At 41.0% G+C, this 25284-nt stretch overlaps 1 protein-coding gene across 1 annotated transcript; it reads right to left on the minus strand.

Moving 5' to 3' along the window:
* Positions 1–597: 597 nt before the first annotated feature.
* LOC143733480 (alpha-2,8-sialyltransferase 8E-like) lies at positions 598–24581 on the minus strand. Its single transcript, XM_077225134.1, has 7 exons — positions 24454–24581; positions 21274–21354; positions 10885–10971; positions 10342–10486; positions 7225–7337; positions 3992–4075; positions 598–3186 (listed from the first exon to the last, which is right to left on the minus strand). The coding sequence occupies exons 1-7, from the start codon at positions 24558–24560 to the stop codon at positions 2673–2675; spliced, it is 1131 nt and encodes a 376-aa protein (XP_077081249.1). The 5' UTR covers positions 24561–24581; the 3' UTR covers positions 598–2672.
* Positions 24582–25284: the final 703 nt, after the last annotated feature.

Below are 25284 nucleotides of genomic sequence, written 5' to 3' on the forward strand. Positions count from 1 at the left end.
TAGACCAGCATTTGTGGATAGACCAGCAGTTGCATATGGAAGCTTGTTTTCGCCACGGATAAAAATAAAATAAAAAGATAAATGACATACATTTCTCACAATTCTGACTTTACAACACACAAATGCGACTGTATATCACGCAACTCCGACTTTATAACTTGCAATTCTGAGTTTATATCACGCAATTCTGAGAAAATAACTTTTTTTTGTGGAAACAGTATTTTTAGCAGGCAAATGAATATAAAAATTGGACACTATAAGCCCGTGGCCAGGGGAAGGTAAGGGGCCTTACACACGCTCTGACAAATTCCCAATTCATATTTCTGAACACCGTGTGTTATTTAAAGTTACAGAGATTAGTGTTCCTGTGAGCTAAATGCTGCTGAAGACGTTTCGTTATGAAATATGAATACGTTTTTTTTTTGCTCTCAATAGTAAGTTTTCTGAATGACCATATGATTAGGCGGGCATTTAATCTAAAGAACTGCAGGCCTCACTCAGTTAATGTGAGTGTACACATCTTAATCATTATTTTCTAAAGTAAATTTAAATATATAACTCGAAAACACATTGAATACACAAAAATATTCCACTGTATTACATATATATTTTAAAAGAATATTTATTTGCATGACTTTTCCTACAGAAATAACCACAATCCTTAATATTTTAAGTTAGAAACCCAGAGTGAGTAACTAATCCAGATTTTACTAAATTAAAGTAACAATCTGATTACATTCAGATTCACCAATGTCTCAAAAGAACAAAACAATATAAACTTTGACCTATGACAATATAGGATTAAGACCCCTGAATGATATCTGCACACCTAAAAAATGATAAAATAAAAAGTATTGTATTTTATCGCATAAAAAAAAGTTAAAGTTTTCACGCAATGAAAGTGTTTTATTCGAGGTGTGGCCACGCCACTACCTGAACCTCACAGCGATTGGCTGCCGCCCACATTTTTTATTTGATCTTTGCATAAAGTTGAGTTAATGCCAAACACTTAGTTTTTTTACACATATGCATCCAGTTGAACGCGTAGCCTTTCAAAGTATACTCCATTTGATAGCGTGCGCGAACGCAGCTGGTCGACACATGCGCTATATAGTTACGTCTTTGTCCAGTGTCTGCGCTATTTCTCTCCAGAAGTAGTGACTGATTCTTTTAAAGTGAAGATGCGACAGTCTCATAACCCCCTCTCACAATCGCTAAATGTGTCCCCCTCTAAATCTGATCGGCTTATTTTTTGACATGTTTGCAGAGAAAGACTCACCAGAACAGAGTTACTGTTTTCTGTTGATCATAAAACTCTATTATCCCGACTAGAATGCTCTGTGGGCATCCAGGGAACTGTCCTCAGCTGGTTTAGATCTTATCTAACAAATAGAAGTTTCTCTGTTAAACTGGGTAATTTTTCTTCCTCGCCAGCTCAACTCTCCTGTGGAGTGCCGCAGGGGTCTATTCTCGCACCCATTCTTTTTTCCATATATTTACTTCCTCTGGGCTCCATTTTCAGAAAGCATGGCGTATCATTTCACTGCCATGCAGATGATACACAAATTTATTTCCCTCTGAAACGCAACAATGATACTGCACTAAAATGTCTTTTTGCATGCATAGAGGAAGTAAAAATGTGGTTTTCTCAAAACTTCTTATTTATGAATGAATCCAAGACCGAGGTTATAGTCTTTGGCCCCCATGACAACTATAATAGCAGCAACATTGATCTGGACTATCTTGATCCAAAGTCATCTTGCATTAAGAACCTAGGTGTTCTCTGGGATCAAAACCTGAAATTTGAAAAACAAATCAATGCGGTGATTAGTTCTTGCTTTTTTCAGTTACGTCTTCTCTCTAAAATTAAATCCTCCCTTTCTGAGAAAACACTAGAGATTGCAATCCATGCGCTCATTACATCGCGGTTGGACTATTGCAACTCTCTCTACTTCGGCATACCCAAACAGTCTATTGCGCATCTCCAATTAGTACAGAACGCTGCTGCAAAGTTCCTCAAAAGAAAACGCAAATTTGATCATGTTTCACCTATCTTAAAATCTCTGCATTGGCTACCTGTGCATTTTAGAATCGAGTTTAAAATTCTTTTATTTGTTTTTAAATCCGTAAATAACCTGCCACCAAGCTATTTGTCTGAGCTACTCTGTCCACACAACCCCACACGAAACCTGAGGTCTGGTGATCAGAGACTTCTGTCTGTCCCCAGATCTAGGTTAAAGAATAGAGGGGACAGAGCGTTTGCGATTGCAGGCCCTAGGCTGTGGAACAGCCTTCCGGTTTACATCAGAGCTGCTCAATCTGTAACTGTTTTTAAATCCTCTCTTAAAACCTATTTTTTTTCTTTAGCTTTTAATTCATTGTGAGCTTCTGTCATGATTGTGTGGTTTGTCTTTGTTCTTTATCTTGTGTATTGTTCAGCACTTTGGTCAGCCCTGTTTGCTGTTTTTAAATGTGCTATATAAATAAATACAAACTTGAAACTTGAAACTTTTCAAATTTTCTGGGTTGGTAGAAGCCTCCGATTATAACACTTACACACAGAGAAAGACAGATTTTCATGATAGGCCTATATCCCCTTTAAGACTAAGCACCCGTAGAGACCTTGCTATGGGTTCGGAGACCACTACAAATGGCTGTGCCCTATATGTGCGCTATATTAGGTTATCCGGGGTGTTTTCGGACATAGTCTGAGTGTGTGTTTGTGAGGAGCAGGGCAGCAGGTGCATTGTCAGCGCCCCCTGGCTGTGGAGCTGCAGTAGTCGCACAAACTCCTCCGGCATCGAGTGCATGTAGGGGTGCGGCCGCATCTGGTCGTAATAATGGTATGGAATCGGCTGCTCCTGCAGGTCGCTGTTGAATGGCCAGAATCCGTAAACGTGAACATGCTCACACAGTTCCATCGCGGTGTTGATTAAAATAAACCCTGTGGAGAGGCGGACCTCCCGCAGGCCACGCCCCTTCCAGAACCGGTCCAGTGTCCGCAGGTACGAGGGGCCGAAGAACACCACCGGCTGCTGAGGCCTGATTGGCTGGAGGACTTTGAGTGTTTTCATTGACGGTGATGTGCAGAACGTGTAGGCGAAGGCTGGAATAATGAGGGAGGCGTTTCCGTACACACTGACCCGCTCCACCAACGGATCCGGATTCTTCTCCAGGTTTTTGTATCTATAGTCACACACACACACAATATCGGTAACACTTTACAATTAGGTTTATTAGTTAACATTAGTTAATGTAATGACTAACATGAACTAACAATGAGCAATACATTTCGTACAGTATTTAGGGTTACACTTTATTTTAAGGTGTCATTGTTAGAGTGTAATTATATATTTAAGTACTGAGTGATATTAAGCAACTATATGTGCTTACTATAGGGTTAGGGTAGGATTAGGTAGGGTAGGTTTGGTTGAGGGTTAATTGCATGTAATTATGCATAATTGACTGTTATTACTATGGTAAGTGCATGTAACATATAACAAAGACACTGTAAAATAAAGTGTTACAGTATTTATTAATCTTTGTTAATGTTAGTTGATAAAAATACAGCTGTTCATTGTTTGTTCATGTTAGTTCACAGTGCATTAACTAATGTTAACAAATACAACCGTAGGTTTTAATAATGTATTAGTAAATGTTGAAACTAGTATTAACTAAGATTAATAAATGCTGTAGAAGTATTGTTCATTCTTAATTCATGTTAACTAATGAACCTTAGTGTAAAGTGTTACCATAATATCTAATAAACACTATTTATTTATAAACAAAAAAACAAATCCAAATGTATGCCTGTATAGATGTGTTGGACATATGAGAATAAAAGTGTCTATATTATAATAATTTAAAATAATCTCACTGAGAGGAGTGTGTGTGTGTGTGTGTGTGTGTGTGTGTGTGTGTGTGTGTGTGTGTGTGTGTGTGTGTGTGTGTGTGTGTGTGTGTGTGTGTGTGTGTGTGTGTGTGTACTGACTCTCTATAAATCTGACTGGGGTTGATGGTTATCAGGTCCGTCTTCAGTCCAACATCACTGTCATTAACCGCTGCCAAATTAAACCTGAAAGAGAAAAAAAATCTTTGATTTGAACATTCTGTGGAACAGGTGCTTAAAAGTAAACTATAGGATCTAAAACATAAATGGTGTGTCATCCAAGCTAAATTAAGGTTGGGATCTACATTTATAAGTCATTATCCTTCAATGTGTTTAGAACAGTTTAGAAAGAGAATCTGATGCTGATTATTGATCATTTTCAATAATCACTTTACTATAAAACTTTCAATTTCATGTTCACAGTTATTGCTAGTGTGACTTCCTGAATTATGTAATGTGTTCACAGTGATGTGTCGATGCATATCTCTGTGCATATACAGTGGAATGTATCTTCTCTGTCTGTTTTATTAGGCTTACTAGTTAAGCATTCACAAAAGAATTTGCTCTACCAATGTACTTATCATCCCTTGCACAGTAACAGCAGATATAGCCGGCTGAATATAAGCCCCTCACCGGAGCTGATAAGAGATGACGTGTCCTGTGGTTGGTTTCTGTGTAAATTCACAAAACTATTAAAAAACTCTACAGTGATGATTAACCATATTAACTTTATACAGAGACACTGACTGCAGCTGTTTCGCGTTTTACAGCTGCTGTAAAAAACACAAGTGAGCGCACATCAGTAGAATTGTGTTTTAATTGGGCAAAATCCCCAACAATGAAACTGAACTGATAAACTAGATTTAAAAGAGTTCAAAGTCTCTGTGATCTTCTGGTCTGTAGATGTGTCTCAGGTCCCTTCTCTAACGTGTGTCTGTGGGATTTTTAGGGGCCAAGAACAGAAGATGTGACTGCACTTATTTGCAGTCTCTTAGTTTTCTTCTTACCATTATTATTCTGCTCTGTAAGTCTATGGCAGCCCATAGAACCATATTGTAAAAAGTTATGAAATTTGGCACATAGATAGAGGACAGTCCAAACATTCAACACAGCAAAATTGGAGTCCCTAACTGATTCCCTCTATTGCCACCAACTGTCCAAAGTTGCACTTAAGTTTATGCAAATAACTTTTGAATCATAAGGGCTAGAAACAAAATTGCAATTTCTCTGCCATTTTTAATTTTCAAAAAAAGACGGTTCCTAGACGGTTTCCAATTTTCATGCAAATCTTTCTAGTGGCACGTGGTGTTGAGTGACAAGCACCTGATCTGTTGCGGGTTATAAAAGTCTTTGTGTTGTTGTGTCATTTTGATTCCTTGGTTATTTGGGTAAGCATTGTACTAGACTTCTACATGGATTCGTTTTTACTTTTTGTTCATTCAGTGTTTATTCTCACCTGAAGTATTTAGTGCCCAGAAAGTTGTGTCAAATAGGATGATAATAGTTTTGACTTTCAATTATTCTAATTGCAATGTAAGCAAAGAAATATAAATTGCCTAAGTTTTCTAAATATTCATAATTGTATGCTCTTTAAGCAATGAACACTTGACTAGGAAGTTGGGGCTTCAAATCCCAAATGATGAGATGTCCAAATTGTTACGGATATGCCAAGTACATTCAAGAGTTTATTCGGCTCTCTATTGAAACTGTTGTTTTCTGTTATTTAAAAGTAACAAAAAGCCTAGTACAGGTGTCCAATCCTGTTCCTGGAGATCTACCTTCCTGCAAAGTTCTCCTCTTTAACCCTGATCAAACACAACTGAACCAGCTAATTAAGATCTTCAGGAGCCCTTAAAGGGTTAGTTCTCCCAAAAATGAAAATTAAGTCATTAATTACTCACCCACATGCTGTACCAACCCCGTAAGACCTTCCTTCATCTTCGGAACACAAATGAAGATATTTTTGATTAAATCTGAGAGGTGGATCACTGCTACATAGGCTGCCTAAGGGAATGAAACTTGACGGCCCAGAAAGTCATTAAAGAACATGTTTAAATATTCCATGTGCCTACGGTGGCTCAACTATAAGGTTATCAAGCGACGAGACTACTTTTTGTGCGAAAAAAAACATAAATAACGACTTTATTCGACTATTCCATTACTTCCTTGTGGGCCTTGAGACGAGAGTTGAAGAGATTTTCCACGACGCATGCGCGAGAACTGAGAAGAGGACGTTCTTCTACTACTACTTCTTGTTCAGTTCTCGCGCATGCGTCGACCAACAGGGTTGGTACAGCCCTGGTACAGCCCGGGGTTGGTACAACCCTGGTACAGGGTTGGTACGGGGTTGGTACAACCCTTACGGGGTTGGTACAGCATGGGGGTGAGTAATTAATGACTTAATTTTCATTTTTGGGTGAACTAAACCTTTAATAGTTACAGACAGTTGTGTTCTCTGCAGGTATGTAGATCTTGTTGTGGCATATTTAAAGTCTTTGGTTCAGGTCTCAAAGAGTCGAAGTTCCAGGTCTCAGAAGAATTAACGTTATTGAACAAACAACAAAGTGAGATGCCAGCTGTTCATCTAAAGTTACCATTGCCAGACTTCATGTCTTAAACCTTTTTCTTATTGATAGGCACCCAATTGGCATCCTCATATCTATCTCTTCTTTTTTGCCCCTCCTCGTGTTATCGCCACCATTAAAAACATCTCCCCTAGATTTTCTTCTATTGGTAGAACATCTCAAACATCTTATATACCATGTTTTTCTTCCAGTGCTTCCCAAAACCTGCATCCCTCCTAGAGGTCTTCGGGTACTTTTCCATTCTCTTATCCCTAGTTTCTGCTTGGCATTTCAGCATTCAGACTTTAACATGAGACAAAGGATATTCTTCAACAATCTCCACGAACCGGGGTGTGTTTCCCAAAAGCATCATTGGCCAACTATGGTCGCAAGTTCCATTGAACTCTATTGGTAACAACAGAACTTGCGACCATAGTTGGCTTTGGAAACGCACCCGAGGATTGGGCACCCATGGCCAAATATGTCTAAAATTGTTAATTCTCAGCTTGAGTCTCTCTTCCATATCCATATACAGTCTGTCATCTCTGTGACACATTATGCTTAGTTACAGAATTTCCAAACAAAGGTTTGTTTAGAATCGTTTTCAACCCATATTTACCTGAACAATTTTTACTAATGTTCTGTCAAAACATCTTTTTTAAGAATTTACAGCTTGCAGCTATATTTTTCACCTGTTTTCCATATAATTCACTCTGGTTGAGTACATTGTTGTAGCTAGTGAGGGAGTAAGGAATTATGGTATGTGTTTACCGTATGACAAAGTCTGTGCTGTCAATCTCACGTCCACAGCTGCTGTTTTTCAAAATCCCACCGCTGCCGACCACAGCACACCGACCCAGATGCCGACCGGACCAGGGGAAGTCCTGCACACACACACGCACAGACACACGTGCACACACACACTATATTAATGAGGACATTCCATAGTTCCATTTCAAGGGAACTTGCATTGCATAAGGAATTTACGCTGTTAGAACGCGTCTGTGTGATTGCGTCGTGAAGCACATTTGAAATCAGTCCGATGGCATGACAACATCATAGGCGGGTGACATCACGACCAGGAAACTATAAAGCATACCCAAACCTATGTCTTCAGCAAGCGCTCTCTGTGAAATTGCATGTCTTATTTGGTGTTACTGCCCCTGATAAATAAGAGTTAAAATGATGGCGAACAAACAACATTTGAAATTGTGCGTTCCTCCCTGCCCTCGCTACATCACGGGTGGGGATACACATGATTGATGTGTAGTTTGTTTGAGAGTGTAGGACGCATAGTTAGCTCTTGAGGGGGTTGGCTTTGAGCATTGTGGAAAGCTAGCATTACGGATGCTCTACTCAGGCTTGTGTTCCTTACAGCTCTAGTCCGGCTGGTGCTGAGGCAGAGCGGCGATTCAGGTCGGGGGTTTCTAGATGGGGATCTAGAGACAGGCCTGGCCTTTTCTCTGCCCTCACCTGCTGGATTCTGTGCCTTTTCTTAGGGTCAGTAAGCAGGCGCTGTGATTTCTTCCACCCCTAATGAGGCACCGGTGCTGCAATTATCCAGCCCTGAAGAGTTTGGATATTGTTAGCATTAACGCAAGAGATGTTGAGGACTCGCCACCTCACACTCCTGCATATGAGGAGCTTATGGAGTTTGTGACTCGCACTGTGGCCAGATTAAACATCGACTGGCCAGCCGAGAAGCAGGACGTTTATCCTAAAAGCAAGTTGGGTGAATGTGTATAGTTCTCAGACATCTAACTCCAGCTATCTCTCTCCTGAGTCAGCATCGTCCCTGAAGGCCCCGACGTTACCCATCAAGCCGGTCAGAACAACATCTACTTTGGTGAGTACAGCTTATTTGACAGCAGGTCAGGCTGTGGCATGTCTACACACCATGTCCCATACCAGGCTGAGCTGCTAGAAGACCTAAACCTTGAGAGAGCTGCATCGGGCCACAGATCTTTCTTTCCAGAACACCAAGGAGCCGGCTAAATCTATCAGTCGTTCTATGGCAACCCCGGAGAGGTTTAACCAAAGATGCCTCTCTGGGATAAATGAGAAAGTTAAAGGTTTCCCCACTTTCACATCCTGGCCTCTTCAGTAACACTGTCAATACAGTCATTGAGAGGTTTCAGGAGGCAAACAAGCAGGCGGGAGCAATTCCGGAAATTTCTCCACCGCCGCTCTCAGGTCTGCTGGATAGACCAGCCATCTTCGAGCTCCTCGCATAGAGTGCTACAAAAACGTTGTCCTCGATGGTCACGCGACTCAAGGTCAGTGGAGGAGTCATCAGCTCTCCTCACACATAAACTGCTAGGAGATGATGGCTGAGTTTCTTTCTCCCCAAAGAACTTCCTCTCAGACCTCAGGGGACACCATGTTCTTGTCCGTACAGACACACAGTGGTGGTTCCTTATATAAACATTCAGGGGGGTCTGCATTCGCATTCCGCTTTGCAAACTGGCACACCAGATCCTCCTGTGGCTTCAGGGAAAGCTGCTGTCCATCAGGGCAGCTTATATCCCTTGGTGCCAAAACCAGGGAGCAGATGTCCTGTTGAGGCAGGGGCTGAGACCCGGGCAATGGAGATAAGGAGGTTGTTCAGCCAGGCGGAAGTGGACTTTTTTGCGTCTTGAGAGATGACACACTGTTCGCTATGGTTTTCCCTCATGCATCCAGGGTCTCTGGGTCTGTATTAGTGCTGCACGATTAATCATATGGCAATTGCAATCGCGATGTCAAGCCTATGTGTTTATATGACGCAAAATTCTACGATTTTATATAAAATAGCCTAAACAAATTAGGGCTATTAACGCAATTAACTCAGCATGACAGCATCTGTTAATTTTTGTCATCATTTGGCTAGTGTTACACCCCGTCACGCCATTGGACTGATTTCCACGTGCCTCACAACGCAATCATGCCAATTCTCGACGCAATCCTCGACACAGCGTCTCGTTCCCTATTCAGGGAACCAAGGTTGCAGTCATAACCGAGACTTTTTCCATTGATTTTATATAAGGTTTATATTTTCTGTGGCCTAACCCAAGCCCTACTGCTAAACCTACCCATCACTGTCAGGTTCCGGTGGTGAAAGAAGCGAGGAGTTGATGGGCTTTTTTAATAATAAAACAAAATACAAACAAAAACTACCCCGAGGGGGAAAACAAGACTGACTTGACTTGAATTGACTTGAATTGAATTGAACTGAATTGACAGCAGGGAAACACAGTGTACATACTACGACAAACCAGCACAGAACTGAAAACACAAGTTGAATAAATAGGGAAGCAAACAAAAGAGGGTAACGAGGGAGGACAGGTGGGGCAAATGAATCAACAATCAGGTAACAAGATGGGCGGGGTTAGACAATGACAGGAGAGCACAAGGCACAAGGAAACACATGACAAGCTATATCACACCAAACATGACAAAAACACAAGCACATGGCCAGTAAAACAAATCACAAGCCATGTGCTCACACAAAACGAGACGAACACGCAGCCATTAAGCCAATAAGAACACTCATAAACCACGTGTTCACACAAAACATGACAACATGAAAGCACACAGCTAGTGTTAAACAAAAACTGTGCGCTACACAGTACAAGACAAATCAGGAGTGTCAGGGCTCTGTCACAAAAACAAGAAATAGACTAGACAGCAGTGACAGAACCCTGACAATCACAGAAACAAAAACAAACAAAAACATGTTTTGTCCAATTTATAAGCGTTTTTAACTAGTGAGGACCAGTGAAATTTCCTCACTAGTCAGTCGTCATACTATTACTATATGAGCACACACACACACACACACACACACACACACACACACACACACACACACACACACACACACACACACACACACACACACACACATACCTCAGGCAGCATACTGTGAAGTGCTTCATTAATTGTGTATGTGCTTGTTGAGCTTGTTTCATATTGGATGGATTGATTGATGGCTGTGTTGCGTTGGGTGAGGATGAATGATCCTGTGGCGTTACAACAAAACTGCAGCCGGATCCTGTCATAAACACACAGAGAGAGAGAGAGAGAGAGAGAGAGAGTGAGAGAGAGAGAGAGTGAGAGAGAGAGAGAGAGAGAGAGAGTGAGAGAGAGAGAGAGAGAGAGAGAGAGAGAGAGAGAGAGAGAGAGAGGTCAGGCTATTTAACTATCAAAGGTTCTTAATGACATCATCCTCCAGGCTCCAGGAAGTAACATACTTTTGGAGCAAGCATCAAGCAGATCGAGCTTAATAGAAACCCTATGTTAAATGACAACACACGCAAATTCATCTTTCAAAGTCAAAACGAGAGATGAAAAACACGTCAGTTAATGCAGTGACATCAGGCATCTAATTTAATAACCTGTTAATCAGCAAATAAAGTATAGCATAACTGGACTGGAGATTAAATTGCACACCTGTTTATGTCCTGTTCAGTCGTGTTCGGTTTGTAAGGACAGTTTAAGAAATCGGAGAGTTCCTGGGTAAAATGCTTCATGTCTATCCTACAGAAAGAAACACATGAGAGGTTTGAAAAAAATGACATCTCCAGATTTGACTGTAACAATAATGCAAACATTGACACTCAACTTTGATAAAAAGTAGTCTTTAACAATGTCTAAATATATACAAATGCAAAACCTAATTCAACTAAATGACAATTATGTCTGAAAACAGTGTTTCCAGCGACTAGGAAATACACCGCCCCTAAAATCCCCTTATATAGCCAGTATTTATTTGTTTTCCCAGAGATTCTCATCTGAATAGCCATTATTAGTGATGTTTATTTTATCAGTAATATTTATGATGATTATTAATGTGGACACATTTGAGTAATGCACATGTGTTTGTATTAGTGTTCGTGTGGGTTATCTTGGAGGGGTTTCTCGTGATCTTCGTGACGAACCGTCTGAACTACATTACCTGCACCATAGGTCTATAGATTAGGTGAACTGCATGTGTATGACGGCACACAAAGCGAAGCACACAGTTAATGATACATGTAACATTTAAAGCAAATATAATAAAGATTAAAATGTTTGCAGAGGCGTATAGCCTAAGTGAAATACATTCCAGCTGATGATGAACAAATTCTCATATAACATCTAACAGGAAGAAATATAAAAGATAAATAAAAGATATAGCTTCATTGTTTACATATAAGGGTAATAATCGAAATTACACTTCCTCAATTACAAGACTGTCAATGATTTTTCCAGGTACATTTTCACATACGAGGAATTTACCTTGGTATAATGGTGCTTAACCGTACACATAAACATAAATAAAGAACTAGTAAAGAGATCAAAGTACATGTCTACAAAAAATATACTGGAGATTTGACTATGAATTTACAACTATTTTCACTGGTGTGTGAATGTGAAGGCTATTTGAATATATATATATACATAAATAATTCATTTTATGCTTATCAGTGTTATTTATGTCTTAGGTTTTGCACTCTCAACACCTCAATGAACCTCCACTCAAGCCATGGGTGATCTTCAATACCAGTGTGCACACTGCAGAAGCATGGCTGGCATAGCAGCGTCTTGCACACATGTTGGAGCCCTCCTGTTTAAAATTGAAGAAGCACTGCGAATACGGGGTACCAAGACAGTCACTGATGTTCCAGCCTACTGGATGATGCCGAGTAGTGTGGACAAGGTCCAAGCAGAGGTGGGCTACAAGATTGACTTCTCCTCTGGCGCAGCTAAGAAGAGGGCGCTCGACAAGTGCATCAGTGGAGAGAGCACAATGTCAGGGATACGGACTCGTGTTGGCTGCACTAGTCCGTGTGGACACACGACGACACTTTCAAACTTGTCACCCCTACTTGAAATTTTGCATACTCACAGCAAGGCTGTTTGCCTTTCTGGAATGGAGGGCTACTACCAAAATTATGCAGACCCTGTTAAGCCACGTGTTGTCCCAAAGTCCCTACAGCGCCTTCGTGACCCGGAGAAGGATGGATGTGAACTGCCTGTCCTGCAGCAGCATTGTGAGGGCCTCACACACATGGTAGCGGTAACAGAGGCACAGGCGGTTGTGGTGGAAGCTCAGACAAGACAGCAGCATCTATCCCCTCCCTGGTACACATCAAGAGCAGGAAGAATAACAGCTTCCAACATCCATGCCGTTGTGTCCACCAGGGTTGCCAGACCAGCTTTGTCAACTGTGAGGAGGGTGTGCTGCCCCAAAAAACAGCATCCACAGCTGTCATCAGATGGGGGATAGACCACGAGGAAGAAGCAAGGCAGACCTATGTCACACTGACAGCTTCCCAGCACGATAACCTGAAAGTGGAGCAATGTGGGTTTATCATAAATTCATCATTTCCGGAGGTTGGGGCATCACCTGATGGGCTCATTCACTGCACATGTTGTGGGAAAGGCTGTCTGGAAATCAAATGCACATATAAGCACCAAAACAACTCCATCCTGCAGGCCTGTACAGATGACAGCAACTTTTGTCTTCAGCTAACTGATGGGAAGTTAATCTTGAAGAAGACACACAAGTACTACAGCCAGGTACAAACTCAGATCTTTGTCACCAGGGTTTTGTGACTTTGTTGTGTGGACGAAACGAGACTGTGCTGTGGTTCGGATCTTACCAGATGTGGAGTTCTGGACAACACTTCTGACAAAAGCACAGGAGTTTTTCCTCAAGGCAAGGCAAGGCAAGTTTATTTATATAGCACATTTCATACACAATGGTAATTCAAAGTGCTTTACATAGAAGAAATTAAAATAATCAAAAGAAATCAGAATAATTAAAACAGTTTAGAATAAAAGATAAAATACAGAAATCAGAATAATTAAAACATAAAATAAAATACAGTGCAAACAGTCGGACGAACAGTGGCACAGTGCTCATTCAGTAAATGCACAGCTAAACAGATGTGTTTTGAGTCTGGATTTGAATGTGACTACTGTAGGAGCACATCTGATCTCTTCTGGAAGCTGGTTCCAGCTGCGGCTGGCATAGTAGCTAAAAGCAGACTCGCCATGCTTAGAGTGAACCCTTGGTATTTCTAGCCGATGTGATCCTAATGATCTGAGTGATCTGTTGGGTTTATATTCAGTGAGCATATCTGCAATGTATTGAGGTCCTAGGCCATTGAATGATTTATATACCAGTAATAATACTTTAAAATCAATCCTAAATGTAACTGGCAGCCAGTGTAAAGACCTGAGGACTGGTGTGATGTGTTCATATTTTCTGGTTCTGCTCAGAATCCTAGCAGCAGCGTTCTGTATGAGCTGCAACTGTCTTATGGTCTTTTTGGGAAGGCCAGTGAGAAGTCCATTACAATAATCCACCCTACTGGTGATGAAAGCATGCACAAGTTTTTCTAAGTCTTGACTGGAAACAAAGCATCTAATTCTTGCAATATTTTTCAGGTGATAATATGCTGATTTAGTTATTGCTTTGACATGACTACTGAAACTAAGGTCTGGCTCTAGAGACACACCCAGATTCCTGACTTGATTTTTAGTTGTTTGACCCCTAGACTGAAGGTATGCGTTCACCTTGAGAACTTCATCTTTGTTTCCAAACGCAATGACTTCAGTTTTGTCTTTGTTTAACTGAAGAAAGTTTTGGCACATCCAATTGTTTACTTCATCAATGCATTGGCAAAGGGAGTCAATGGGGCTGTAATCGTTAGGCGATAGGGCTAAGTAGAGCTGTGTGTCGTCTGCATAGCTATGGTAAGCGATTTGGTTCTTTCTCATTATTTGGCTCATTGGGAGCATGTACAGGTTGAATAGGAGTGGCGCAAGAATTGAGCCTTGAGGGACTCCGCATGTCATGGATGTCCACTCAGACTTATGGTCTCCTATACTCACATAATAACCTCTGCCTCCTAAGTATGACCTGAACCATTTTAGGACTATCCCAGAAAGCCCGACCCAGTTTTCCAGCCTGTCAAGAAGTATTTTGTGATCGACAGTGTCAAATGCAGCACTGAGGTCGAGTAGTACCAGCACTGATAATTTGCCTGTATCAGTATTTAAGCAAATATCATTTATTATCTTTATGAGCGCGGTCTCTGTACTGTGGTGCGGTCGGAAACCAGATTGAAAATGGTCAAAGTATCCATTCGAGCTTAAGAATTTGTTCAGCTGATTGAAGACAACTTTTTCAATGATCTTGCCTATGAAAGGAAGATTTGAGATCGGTCTATAGTTGTTTAATATGGTCTTATCCAGATTGCTCTTTTTCAGGAGGGGCTTGACAACAGCAGTTTTCAGGGAGGTCGGAAAACTCCCAGAGAGAAGTGAGGCATTTACCACTTCTAGGAGATCTGCTTCTAAGCTGTGTAACACATTTTTGAAAAAAGATGTGGGAAGTGCATCAAGGGCGCAGGTTGATGTTTTTAGTTGCTGTACGGTTTCTTCCAAAATTTTGCCATCAATTTCTTCGAAATCAGACATAGTTGCTACTTTCTCGTGCTGTTGTTTGATCTGCCTGACCCCAGCGCAACTCAAGGATGAGCTGATCACCTTTCTGATATTATTGATTTTCTCAGAGAAGAAAGAAGCAAACTCACTGCACTTTCTCACTGAGAGCATTTCACTGGGAATCTGGCTTGGGGGGTTTGTCAGTCTCTCTACAGTAGCAAAAAGAGTGCGCGTGTTGTTTATATTGCTGTTTATAATATTCGAGAAAAAAGTCTGTCTAGCTTTGCTTAGTTCCTTATTGAAAGCATGGATGCTGTCTTTGTAGATGTTATAATGGACTACAAGTTTTGTCTTCCGCCACATGCGCTCTGCTTTTCTGCATTGTCTTTTCATATTTTGCACTGCTGTTGAGTTTCTCCAAGGTGCTTTTTGCTTGGCCTCCAAGGTTTCTCTACCTGAGCTTGTGGCTTGCCACCACACCAGAGCAGCCTCCACAACTCCGCATCCTTTAACCGTGTTACAACAAGTTCACACAAAAAGGCCAAGAACACAGGCACTGCAGAAGACAAACCAACTATGGTGCATTTGCAGAGGCCCTGAAGACCAGGGCGACATGGTGGCTTGTGACAAGGAAAACTGTGCAATACAGTGGTTCCACCTCAGCTGTGTCGGACTCAGCCAGGCCCCTTCAGCCAGTGAGCCGTGGCTCTGTGCCTCATGCATACAGAACTGAAACAGTGGAGCACAAGCAGGTTTTGGTTCAATATATTGTGAATAGTTTGTACATAGTGCCTTTTTTATTATGACATGTTGTCAGTTCTTGAAGTTGACTTTTTACCTGTTAAATTTGCACAACATTTTTACACTGCAGTTCATGTTAACAGTGCCTGTTCGTTCTTTTACCTGTTATATTTGCACTACATTGTTACACTGCAGGTCCTGTTATAAGTTACTATGTTATTTTATATGTTATTTTTGCACTACATTGTTACACTGCAGGTCCTGTTATAAGTACCTAGAAGTTATTCTATATGCTATATTTGCACTACATTGTTACAATGCAGGTCCTGTTATAAGTAGAAGTTATTTTATGTTATATCCGGCTGAGGTCATCTGTCTTCGTTTGAACTAACAGTCAGACGCCACTCAGTTACCTTTTGTGAAAGAGACTTTTTCTGTTTATTCAGCCTGTGTGGCGTGTTCTTATGTTTCATTAAAGGATTTACCTGCTATCATCTCTGGACCCCTCTGTTTCGTGACAGTTACTGTGAAACACATATTTATGTTATGTGATGTTCATGTTATGTGACACAAATAAAAACATTTAGAATTGACGTAGTGTTCCATCATTTATTTACACATGGTATTCAACATATGCAGTTCATACGGTTTATGTCATGTTTTATGGTTTCATGACAACACTAGGATACATATTAGTTAAGGCACATTACACAGACACAATCTTGTCAAGGAAAATCATGTCCTCGTCTTCACATGGGAGCACCATGCTCACAGGTATCGTCTCACTTAGTATGGTGTACTTGTTGTGTACACATCCAATCACCCTCTCCACATGGACCCTGAGGTGAGCTATCTGCCTTGTCTCCTCCACATCTTTTGCATCCAACTGGCAGCGTCCTCTTGTGAATGCAGGGATTTTCACTTCTGCACACATTAATCCGACGCTGTCCCTGATGTCAAATCCCCGATCCGCCAACACCAAAGATCCGGGTAATAATTTATTGAGAAGGCCACTGTTTTCAGTCACATGCTTGTCACTGACACGACCTCCCCACCCTTTGGAAATGAAAGAGATAGCTCCCTGTGGTGTAATGCCAATAAGATACTTGAGGGTGTGCCTGTGTTTGTAGTGAGAAAATGTCTGTGCTCTAGCTTTCAGATTTGATGCTCTCTCAATGTTAATTTCAAAGCAGTCCACAACAACTGAAACACGATTGCCAAAAGCCTCAACAAACTGATGTGGCATGCTACCTTGCAAGCAATGTCGCTCAGGCCAGTGCACCAAATGGCTAAGGTGTGTGAACATTGTAGCTATGGTGTCTCTGAACGTGGTGGAAACAGTCTTTCGGTCTATGCAGAAGATGTGTGCAATGTGCTGGATTGGCAGATTCAGCCTCAGGCGCATCAGAGTTAGGAGGAGCATCTGAAAAGGCGAAAGTTTTCGGACAGTCTGTGGCAGGCAAGGAAGAAGCTGCTGCAGCACGCCCATGAAAACATGTAAGCCCAGTGTAGTACTTTACCTTCACGTCATCATCTTTAAAGAAATGCTCATCCATCTTCTTTTGGGAGAGCTCTTCCCTCAGTGTCCTGTTCTCCTCCAGCAAGCGGTTAATTTCAGCACGCCTGTGGCTTCAAAAACTGCATTCCTGCTGTTCTCTGTTGTTATCCTCCGGTGCAGCATCATCCACCTGTGACCTCTGTTCAGCTTCATCTGGAGGTGCAGCATCATCCACCTGTGACCTCTGTTCAGCTTCATCTGGAGGTGCAGCATCATCCACCTGTGACCTCTGTTCAGCTTCATCTGGAGGTGCAGCATCATCCACCTGTGACCTCTGTTCAGCTTCATCTGGAGGTGCAGCATCATCCACCTGTGACCTCTGTTCAGCTTCATTTGGAGGTGCAGCATCATCCACCTGTGACCTCTGTTCAGCTTCATTTGGAGGTGCAGCATCATCCACCTGTGACCTCTGTTCAGCTTCATCTGGAGGTGCAGCATCATCCACCTGTGACCTCTGTTCAGCTTCATCTGGAGGTGCAGCATCATCCACCTGTGACCTCTGTTCAGCTTCATCTGGAGGTGCAGCATCATCCACCTGTGACCTCTGTGCAGCTTCATCTGGAGGTGCAGCATCATCCACCTGTGACCTCTGTGCAGCTTCATCTGGAGGTGCAGCATCATCCACCTGTGACCTCTGTTCAGCTTCATCTGGAGGTGCAGCATCATCCACCTGTGACCTCTGTTCAGCTTCATCTGGAGGTGCAGCATCATCCACCTGTGACCTCTGTGCAGCTTCATCTGGAGGTGCAGCATCATCCACCTGTGACCTCTGTGCAGCTTCATCTGGAGGTGCAGCATCATCCACCTGTGACCTCTGTTCAGCTTCATCTGGAGGTGCAGCATCATCCACCTGTGACCTCTGTTCAGCTTCATTTGGAGGTGCAGCATCATCCACCTGTGACCTCTGTTCAGCTTCATCTGGAGGTGCAGCATCATCCACCTGTGACCTCTGTTCAGCTTCATCTGGAGGTGCAGCATCATCCACCTGTGACCTCTGTTCAGCTTCATCTGGAGGTGCAGCATCATCCACCTGTGACCTCTGTTCAGCTTCATCTGGAGGTGCAGCATCATCCACCTGTGACCTCTGTGCAGCTTCATCTGGAGGTGCAGCATCATCCACCTGTGACCTCTGTGCAGCTTCATCTGGAGGTGCAGCATCATCCAACTGTGACCTCTGTGCAGCTTCATCTGGAGGTGCAGCATCATCCACCTGTGACCTCTGTGCAGCTTCATCTGGAGGTGCAGCATCATCCACCTGTGACCTCTGTGCAGCTTCATCTGGAGGTGCAGCATCATCCACCTGTGACCTCTGTGCAGCTTCATCTGGAGGTGCAGCATCATCCACCTGTGACCTCTGTGCAGCTTCATCTGGAGGTGCAGCATCATCCAACTGTGACCTCTGTGCAGCTGGATCCATTGGTGTTGCAGGTGAAGTGTTGTTCCCTGTCAGAGCTTGCTGTCTCTTCGTCCTCCGGTTAAAACGCTGTGTGTGTGTTGTTTTGACTTCTGTGTGGCTAAGGTTTAATGACGGTACCCAGTCGGGAGGACACTCCAGCATTTCATAGGCTGGTTTGCCTGAAAAAACAAAACAGAATTTCTTTGACAAGTGCAGTGCCCGTCTAAAACTGGCCGATTGATTAGTCTGTGCTTGCAGTTGTCTGGATACCTGCTCATCCAAATAACTTCACACTCAAGTGTAAAGTTGATCGGATGAACGATTACAGATACACAATGTAACAGTTATAGAGATTCCTTCCTTTATAGTTAGCTTAATTTTAGTTAAATTAAGTTTTGCAAATTTAGTTTTGCAAAGTTAGCTAGTTACTAGTTTTCGTAATTGAAGTTAATGTTATGGTTGTTGTGTTGTAACGTTAACTAGTTTTAACTAACGTTACTGTTAGCTAAATTTGCACAACTAAGTTAGCTGGCTCCATAGCTATATAATTAAACTCAACTAAGCTAAACTAGTTACAACCCTACCCTGTACAGTTGTTGGGTTGCAACTAGTTTAACTAGCAAACTTTGCACAACCGAGTGCTGGCTGCATAACGTTAGCTACGAAATTAAGTTTGTATGGCCAGCTAGCGGTAACCACATAACAGTTAAAGGTGTTGTAATGATAACTTACCTGTGTGAAAATGCCGTGAACACACGAACATGTGTCGGGAAATGTTGCCGAAGGTGATGTTTGTCCGTCTTACAGCTGCTACCCATGCCATGCGATGCCTCTTTGTTAACTCTGCGACTTGAATTCCATTGCTTTGCTTCCAAGCGGGAAAGCTGAAAATTCGTACTCCATTTCTGATACGTTTTCCAAGCCGATCGTGAGAACGATTACGACAATTTATAATACAGCATGCGTTCACCATTCTGTCGTGTTTCTAAATTGAATTACTTTCTAAAATATACCACCACTTACAGTCTACCGCCAAAACTACTACTACGCCGCTGCCTACAACTACGTTTCTCACGCAACTTCCGTGTCCTAAAATCCCACAATGCCTTGCGTTACTGGAATCCGCTGACGTCACGATCCTAATCTCTATAGTGTTTTAGAAGGCTAGCTGTAGTCTCGCGCTGAAGTCCCATGGTAACTTAGTTGTAGCCAAAGGTAAATAGCAGTGTGTAGGTGAAGAAGGAATGGTTCGCGTTTGTGTCGTTCAAGGATGACTACACAGACACAACAATGGAAAGGATAAATAAAGTTTACATTACCTACACAGTGGTTGCACACGTCTTCATCCACGGAATCGCTTTTTTCTTCAACCGGCCCCGCTCTGTTGTGTCTGTGTAGTCATCCTTGTCAAAGTGTTCGCTGCAAATGCGGTAATCTTTAGCGCGTAGTACTTGTATGGGAGTTTGCGCATCAAGTTGAAGTACAACTAGACACAACTGCAGAATCTCGAGGTCATGGAAAGGAAGACGATGAAAATAAGTTCTTGTATTTTCGCATTCTGTTGCCATAATTCGGAACGACACAAATGCGAACCATTTCTTCTTCACTTGTGAGCAACTCTCCGATCATCACTCTTCACACGATCATCAACTCTCCCACGTGCACACTGCTATTTCTTACTCGCGCGCGATCAGCGCCGTTTTGCTACAGCGATTTTCAAGAATTGTTGCAGTTTCGAATCACCAGTACACTGAATCGAAAACTGTTTTTTCGGGCCCGACATTTGAGAACCGATGATCCCCGCGGGATGAAAGAATTTACGTCAATGCGTGATGACGTAAAATAACCGGTGAATGAGTTTTTTGAACCGGTTCATTGAAACGAACTGTCTGAAAGAACCGGTTCGCGGAAAAGAACCGGACTTCCCATCACTACTATTTACCTTTGGCTACAACGGAGTTCCCACGGGACTTCAGCGCGAGACTACAGCTAGCCATCTAAAACACTATTTAGGTGAATTTAAACAATGGCTAAGTTGCTAAACGCATCTTGTTCACATGTAAGGGCCCTGTTCATGTTGGACAGACATTTTAATTGCATTTTGTGTCTGTTAAGAGGCACAAAGACACTCTTTATGTAAAGTATATGCCCCCATAACTGCCGTTTTAGCTGAGGGGGAGCTCTGGGCATTTGCGGGAACAGCTCCGTGTTGCAAGCACCAATCCGGTTCGGAATTTTTTTTCTATAGACAGTACTCACAAAGGTATAACGATCAAGATTAACTTAAAAATTGACCGGAGTTCTCCTTTAACTTTAAACTTCAGCACAGTGTTTTTAGAGCCCAACAATCAAACACTTCCATCAAAACATTACAGTTTTCCACGTAAAATAGTTACGAGTTTTCTAATCTGTTTCACAATACGCCGCATTTGAGTTACAATTATATTTCCAGTAGGCCTATACAAGTACTGAATTTATATGATTTTTAAAAGCTTTAAAGCTAAAAACTGTTTTTGAACCGAACGTCATCCGCTGAGCATCGCTGCATCGGACAATTAAACGAGTTTATAATCGGAAGTCGGAAATTGCACATATATTTCTGGAGCCTTGTTCTCATTCACTTTTATACAGAATCGAGCAGCGTGAATTCCTTTAAGACAATTCTCTGAAATATCAGGATCGCTGGTTGATCTTAATTCTCACACACCTTTTAGCCGGTTTGATAACAGAAAACTTGCGTCTGAGTTTTGCGCAGTGCAGCTTCTGAAGCGCCTCTGACATCTCATCTCTGAAAGAAAAGAGCATAAAATAAAATAAATTGTCTTGTGCATTAAACCAGAGCCTTTATCAAACATATACAGTGCTGTGAAAACTTATTTAGATTTTATTTATTTTTTTGCATATTTTAAATGATTCAGATCATCAAGATAACCCAAATAAATACAAAGTGCAGTTTTTAAATGATATTTTCATTTATTATGAGAAAAAAGCTGTCCAAACCTGCCTGGCCATATGTGAAAAAGTAATTGCCCCCTAAACCTAATAACTGGTTGTGCCACTCTTGGCGATAACAACTGCAAACAAGTGTTTGCTATAACCGCCAGTGAGTCTTTCACATCACTGTGGAGGAATGTTGTCCCACTCTTATTTGCATAATTGTTTTAATTCAGCCACATTGAAGGGTTTTAGAGTATGAACGGACTCTTTAAGGTCACGCCACAGCATCTCAGTCGGACTTTGACTAGACCACTCCAAAACCTTAATTATGTTTATAAAAGAATATTCGCGAAACTCCGGTGTTTTGAGAGTGGATTAGTTCTAGGCGTGCACAAATCCTCTCGTTATAATAAGCAGTTAGCGGGCTATGTAAATAACACTGTGCATGCGCCATTGGCTTTCGGCTTGCTTAGTTGGCGACATTTCGATATGTATTTAACAATACTATTACAACATTATTTTCCTGTAATCTCTGTAAAGCTGCTTTGAAACAATCTGTATTGTAAAAAGCACTATATAAATAAAGGTGACTTGACTTGACTTTACTGATAGCCTACTGGAACTTTTGTCACGTGAGGTTGAAGCAGACGAGGTAGTAGGATCCATTTGCAGATTGACTTTATTTACACAACTACTCAAACTATACAAACACAGACTCAGGAACAGAAGAACCAGCAAACAACATTAAGGACCCACAAAGACTGAACTAGACACACAGACTTAAATACAAGCGTAAACGAACTTACAAGAGGGTGAGGCTAATAGGAAACACGTCATTAAAGACTAATAAACATAACGGGGAGCTGCTAAACATGACACAAGACAGAAACACAGACTAGCCTTGTGACAACTTTGTGAGATTATGATGAAGTTGTAAAACCGCTAAAAAGGGTTAGTTCACCCAAAAATGTAAATTCTGTCAGTATTTACTCTCCCTCATGTTGTTCAACCCCGTAAGACCTTCGTTCATCTTCGCAACACGAATTAAGATATTTGTGATTAAATCTGAGAGCTGGATCACTCCTCCATAGGCTTCTAAGGGATTGACACTTGTTCCCCGAAAAGTTATTAAAGACATCGTTAAAATAGTCCAAGTGACTACAGTGGCTCAATCTTAAGTTTATCAAGCGACGAGAATACTTTTTGTGCGCAAAAACAAACAAAAATAACGACTTTATTTCAACTATTCATGTCCTTCTCTGTGGGCGTCGAGTGAGTTCACTAGTGTAACAGCGCAGCGCTTCTGTGTTGTACGTCACACGCATCACACACATGACCAGCGTCGGCCAATAGTGAGTCTACGTGTATCAGTATCAGAGTATATCCATCACAGGATCCTAAATCATCTTTACTTTAGCAGGAACACGTCTGCTAATACAGTAATTTACTAACAGGAAATGCTGTTTAAAAAAAATTAAGAAAAAGAGTAAACATCACTGCAGGAATACATCTGTGTTTACATACAGAAACACACTTCAAATACAAAACACCAAGTTAATCTCCAGTCATTCTTGACAGAAAAACTGGTTTCAAGAAGTGTGTGGACACTTGAATGTCATTTGAAGGGTTGATTGTAAGCACTGATAAGCACAGAATAACTTTGTAATGACGTGTGTTTGTGAAGGGAAGATAGTCAGTCAGTGTTGACTTTGGTTAGTAGATTATTTCCATAATTCGTGATGAACACCTGTGTGAAATCAATGCAAATGTATTTTTTCAAGCGGTTCAAAATACAAAGTTAGAAGCTATATTACTATAATGCTAAGGCATTATAGCATGAACGATTACTTAGGCGCGCTGAAAGAACACCACAGACAGTAATACAAGTAAATCTGGCAAAACTTTTTTACAGTGTCCTTGTTACATATGTTACATGTACTTACCATAGTAATAACAATAAATTATGCATAATTACATGCAATTAACTCTCAACTAAACCATAACCCTATAGTAAGTACATGTAGTTTAATAATATTACTCAGTACTTAAATATATAATTACACTGTAACAATGACACCTTAAAATAAAGTGTAAACCCAAAAAAAAATGATACACCGGTGCTTTGCCAGGTGAGAAGTTTATCATCTTTTTACTCTTTTAATTCCTTTTATAAATATTTTAAGTTTCCTTGCTTTTATTTTGTGTTTATTTTAATTATTTTCCGTGTAAAGCACTTTGAATTACTATAGTGTATCAAGTATATAAATAAACGTGCCTTGCCTTTTACACCAGAGATCAGGGCTGGAAAGTTCCTTCATAGAGTTATACATCCACGAAATAAATAAATAAAAAATCTTTATTAGAATCTTAGTTTAGATTTTAAAAAATCTGATTCTAACTATATTGTAATTTAAGACAGTTTTAAATTGGGTGTTTGAAACCAACTTAGTAAAAGTTCTTAGTAAGTGAAGCATTTGTGTAATCTTGAGATTCTGGTCACAATTTCTCATGTGATAATCAGCCCGATGTATAATACATTTGAAAAATTAAATGCATACTGAAAAATATATAATAATTTTCACTCGTAAATTGATGTATAGGCTAAATTTCACAAACAACTACAAATAAATAGCAGTTAAACATTGAATTAAACATGACATTTTTGAAGAGGAACATAATGAATAAATAGTTGAGTTGTCAGGCTTTTCCAAATTTAGTGTTAAATAAAAATCTAAATGACAACATTCACAATGAGTAGGGAATAATGATTATTGTTATTATATATAACTATTCATTAAATTATTATTATTATTAAATTCAATGTTAGACTTATTTCTTCAAAGGCAACTACTGATTATATTTCAATTATCATGAGTGAAAACCAATCGCACTCACAGAAAGATCCAGATACCAGCGAGATAAAGGTGAAGTATTGAGTGCACGCGCTCACCTGGACGAGTGTGTGTCACGTGTGTAGTAGAACATCACACACACACTCTGAGAAATGACCAGGACCATCAGAAGCCTGAAGATCCACTGGAGAAACACCACTGCCATCAGAAACACGAGTGCTTGAGCCAGTGTGTGTGTGTGACTGTGATGGAAATATAAAACATGACACACACACACACACCCATGCACACGTGTTCTTAACTCCGCCCATCTCACTTTAAAAACCTTCCCACTATATCAATGTTTGATCTTCAAGGAGCCTACATTTCATTACGCCCGTTTCACACATACTCCGTATGCGGTGCGTATTTTTTTACTTACCCATGTTAGGTTAGAGCGTTCACACTGCAGGCGCATGCGGTCGGCGATCCGTTCCAGGTAATAATAATAATAATAATACATTTTATTTATATTCCGCTTTTCTTCTACCCATAGCGCAACAAGTACAGTACAAAAGTAAATACATAAAAAATTAAGATGAATTAACATACACCAATTAAGACACAAACACCTTCTTAAAAAAGATGGCTTTTTAACAGTTTCTTAAAACTCGTTAATGTTGTAGCATTCCTAACTGTTAAAGGAAGTGCATTCCACAACCTGGGGGCTGCCACAGAGAAAGCTCTTTCACCCATCGTTTTCAGTCTGCAAGAAGGCTGTTTCAGTAGAAAAGAGTGGGCGGAGTGGAGAGATGAGAGGGCATATATGGCGTAATTAAATCACATATATATGATGGTGCAGTTCCATGAACAGCTTTATATGTTAAAATAAGAGTTTTAAAATCAATACTGGCATGTACTCGGAAGCCAATGCAGGTTCCTAAGCACAC

This window comes from Siphateles boraxobius, unplaced genomic scaffold (genome assembly GCF_051911475.1).
Source record: "Siphateles boraxobius isolate OS27281-9 unplaced genomic scaffold, OSU_SipBor_1 126, whole genome shotgun sequence".
NCBI lineage: Eukaryota > Metazoa > Chordata > Actinopteri > Cypriniformes > Leuciscidae > Siphateles > Siphateles boraxobius.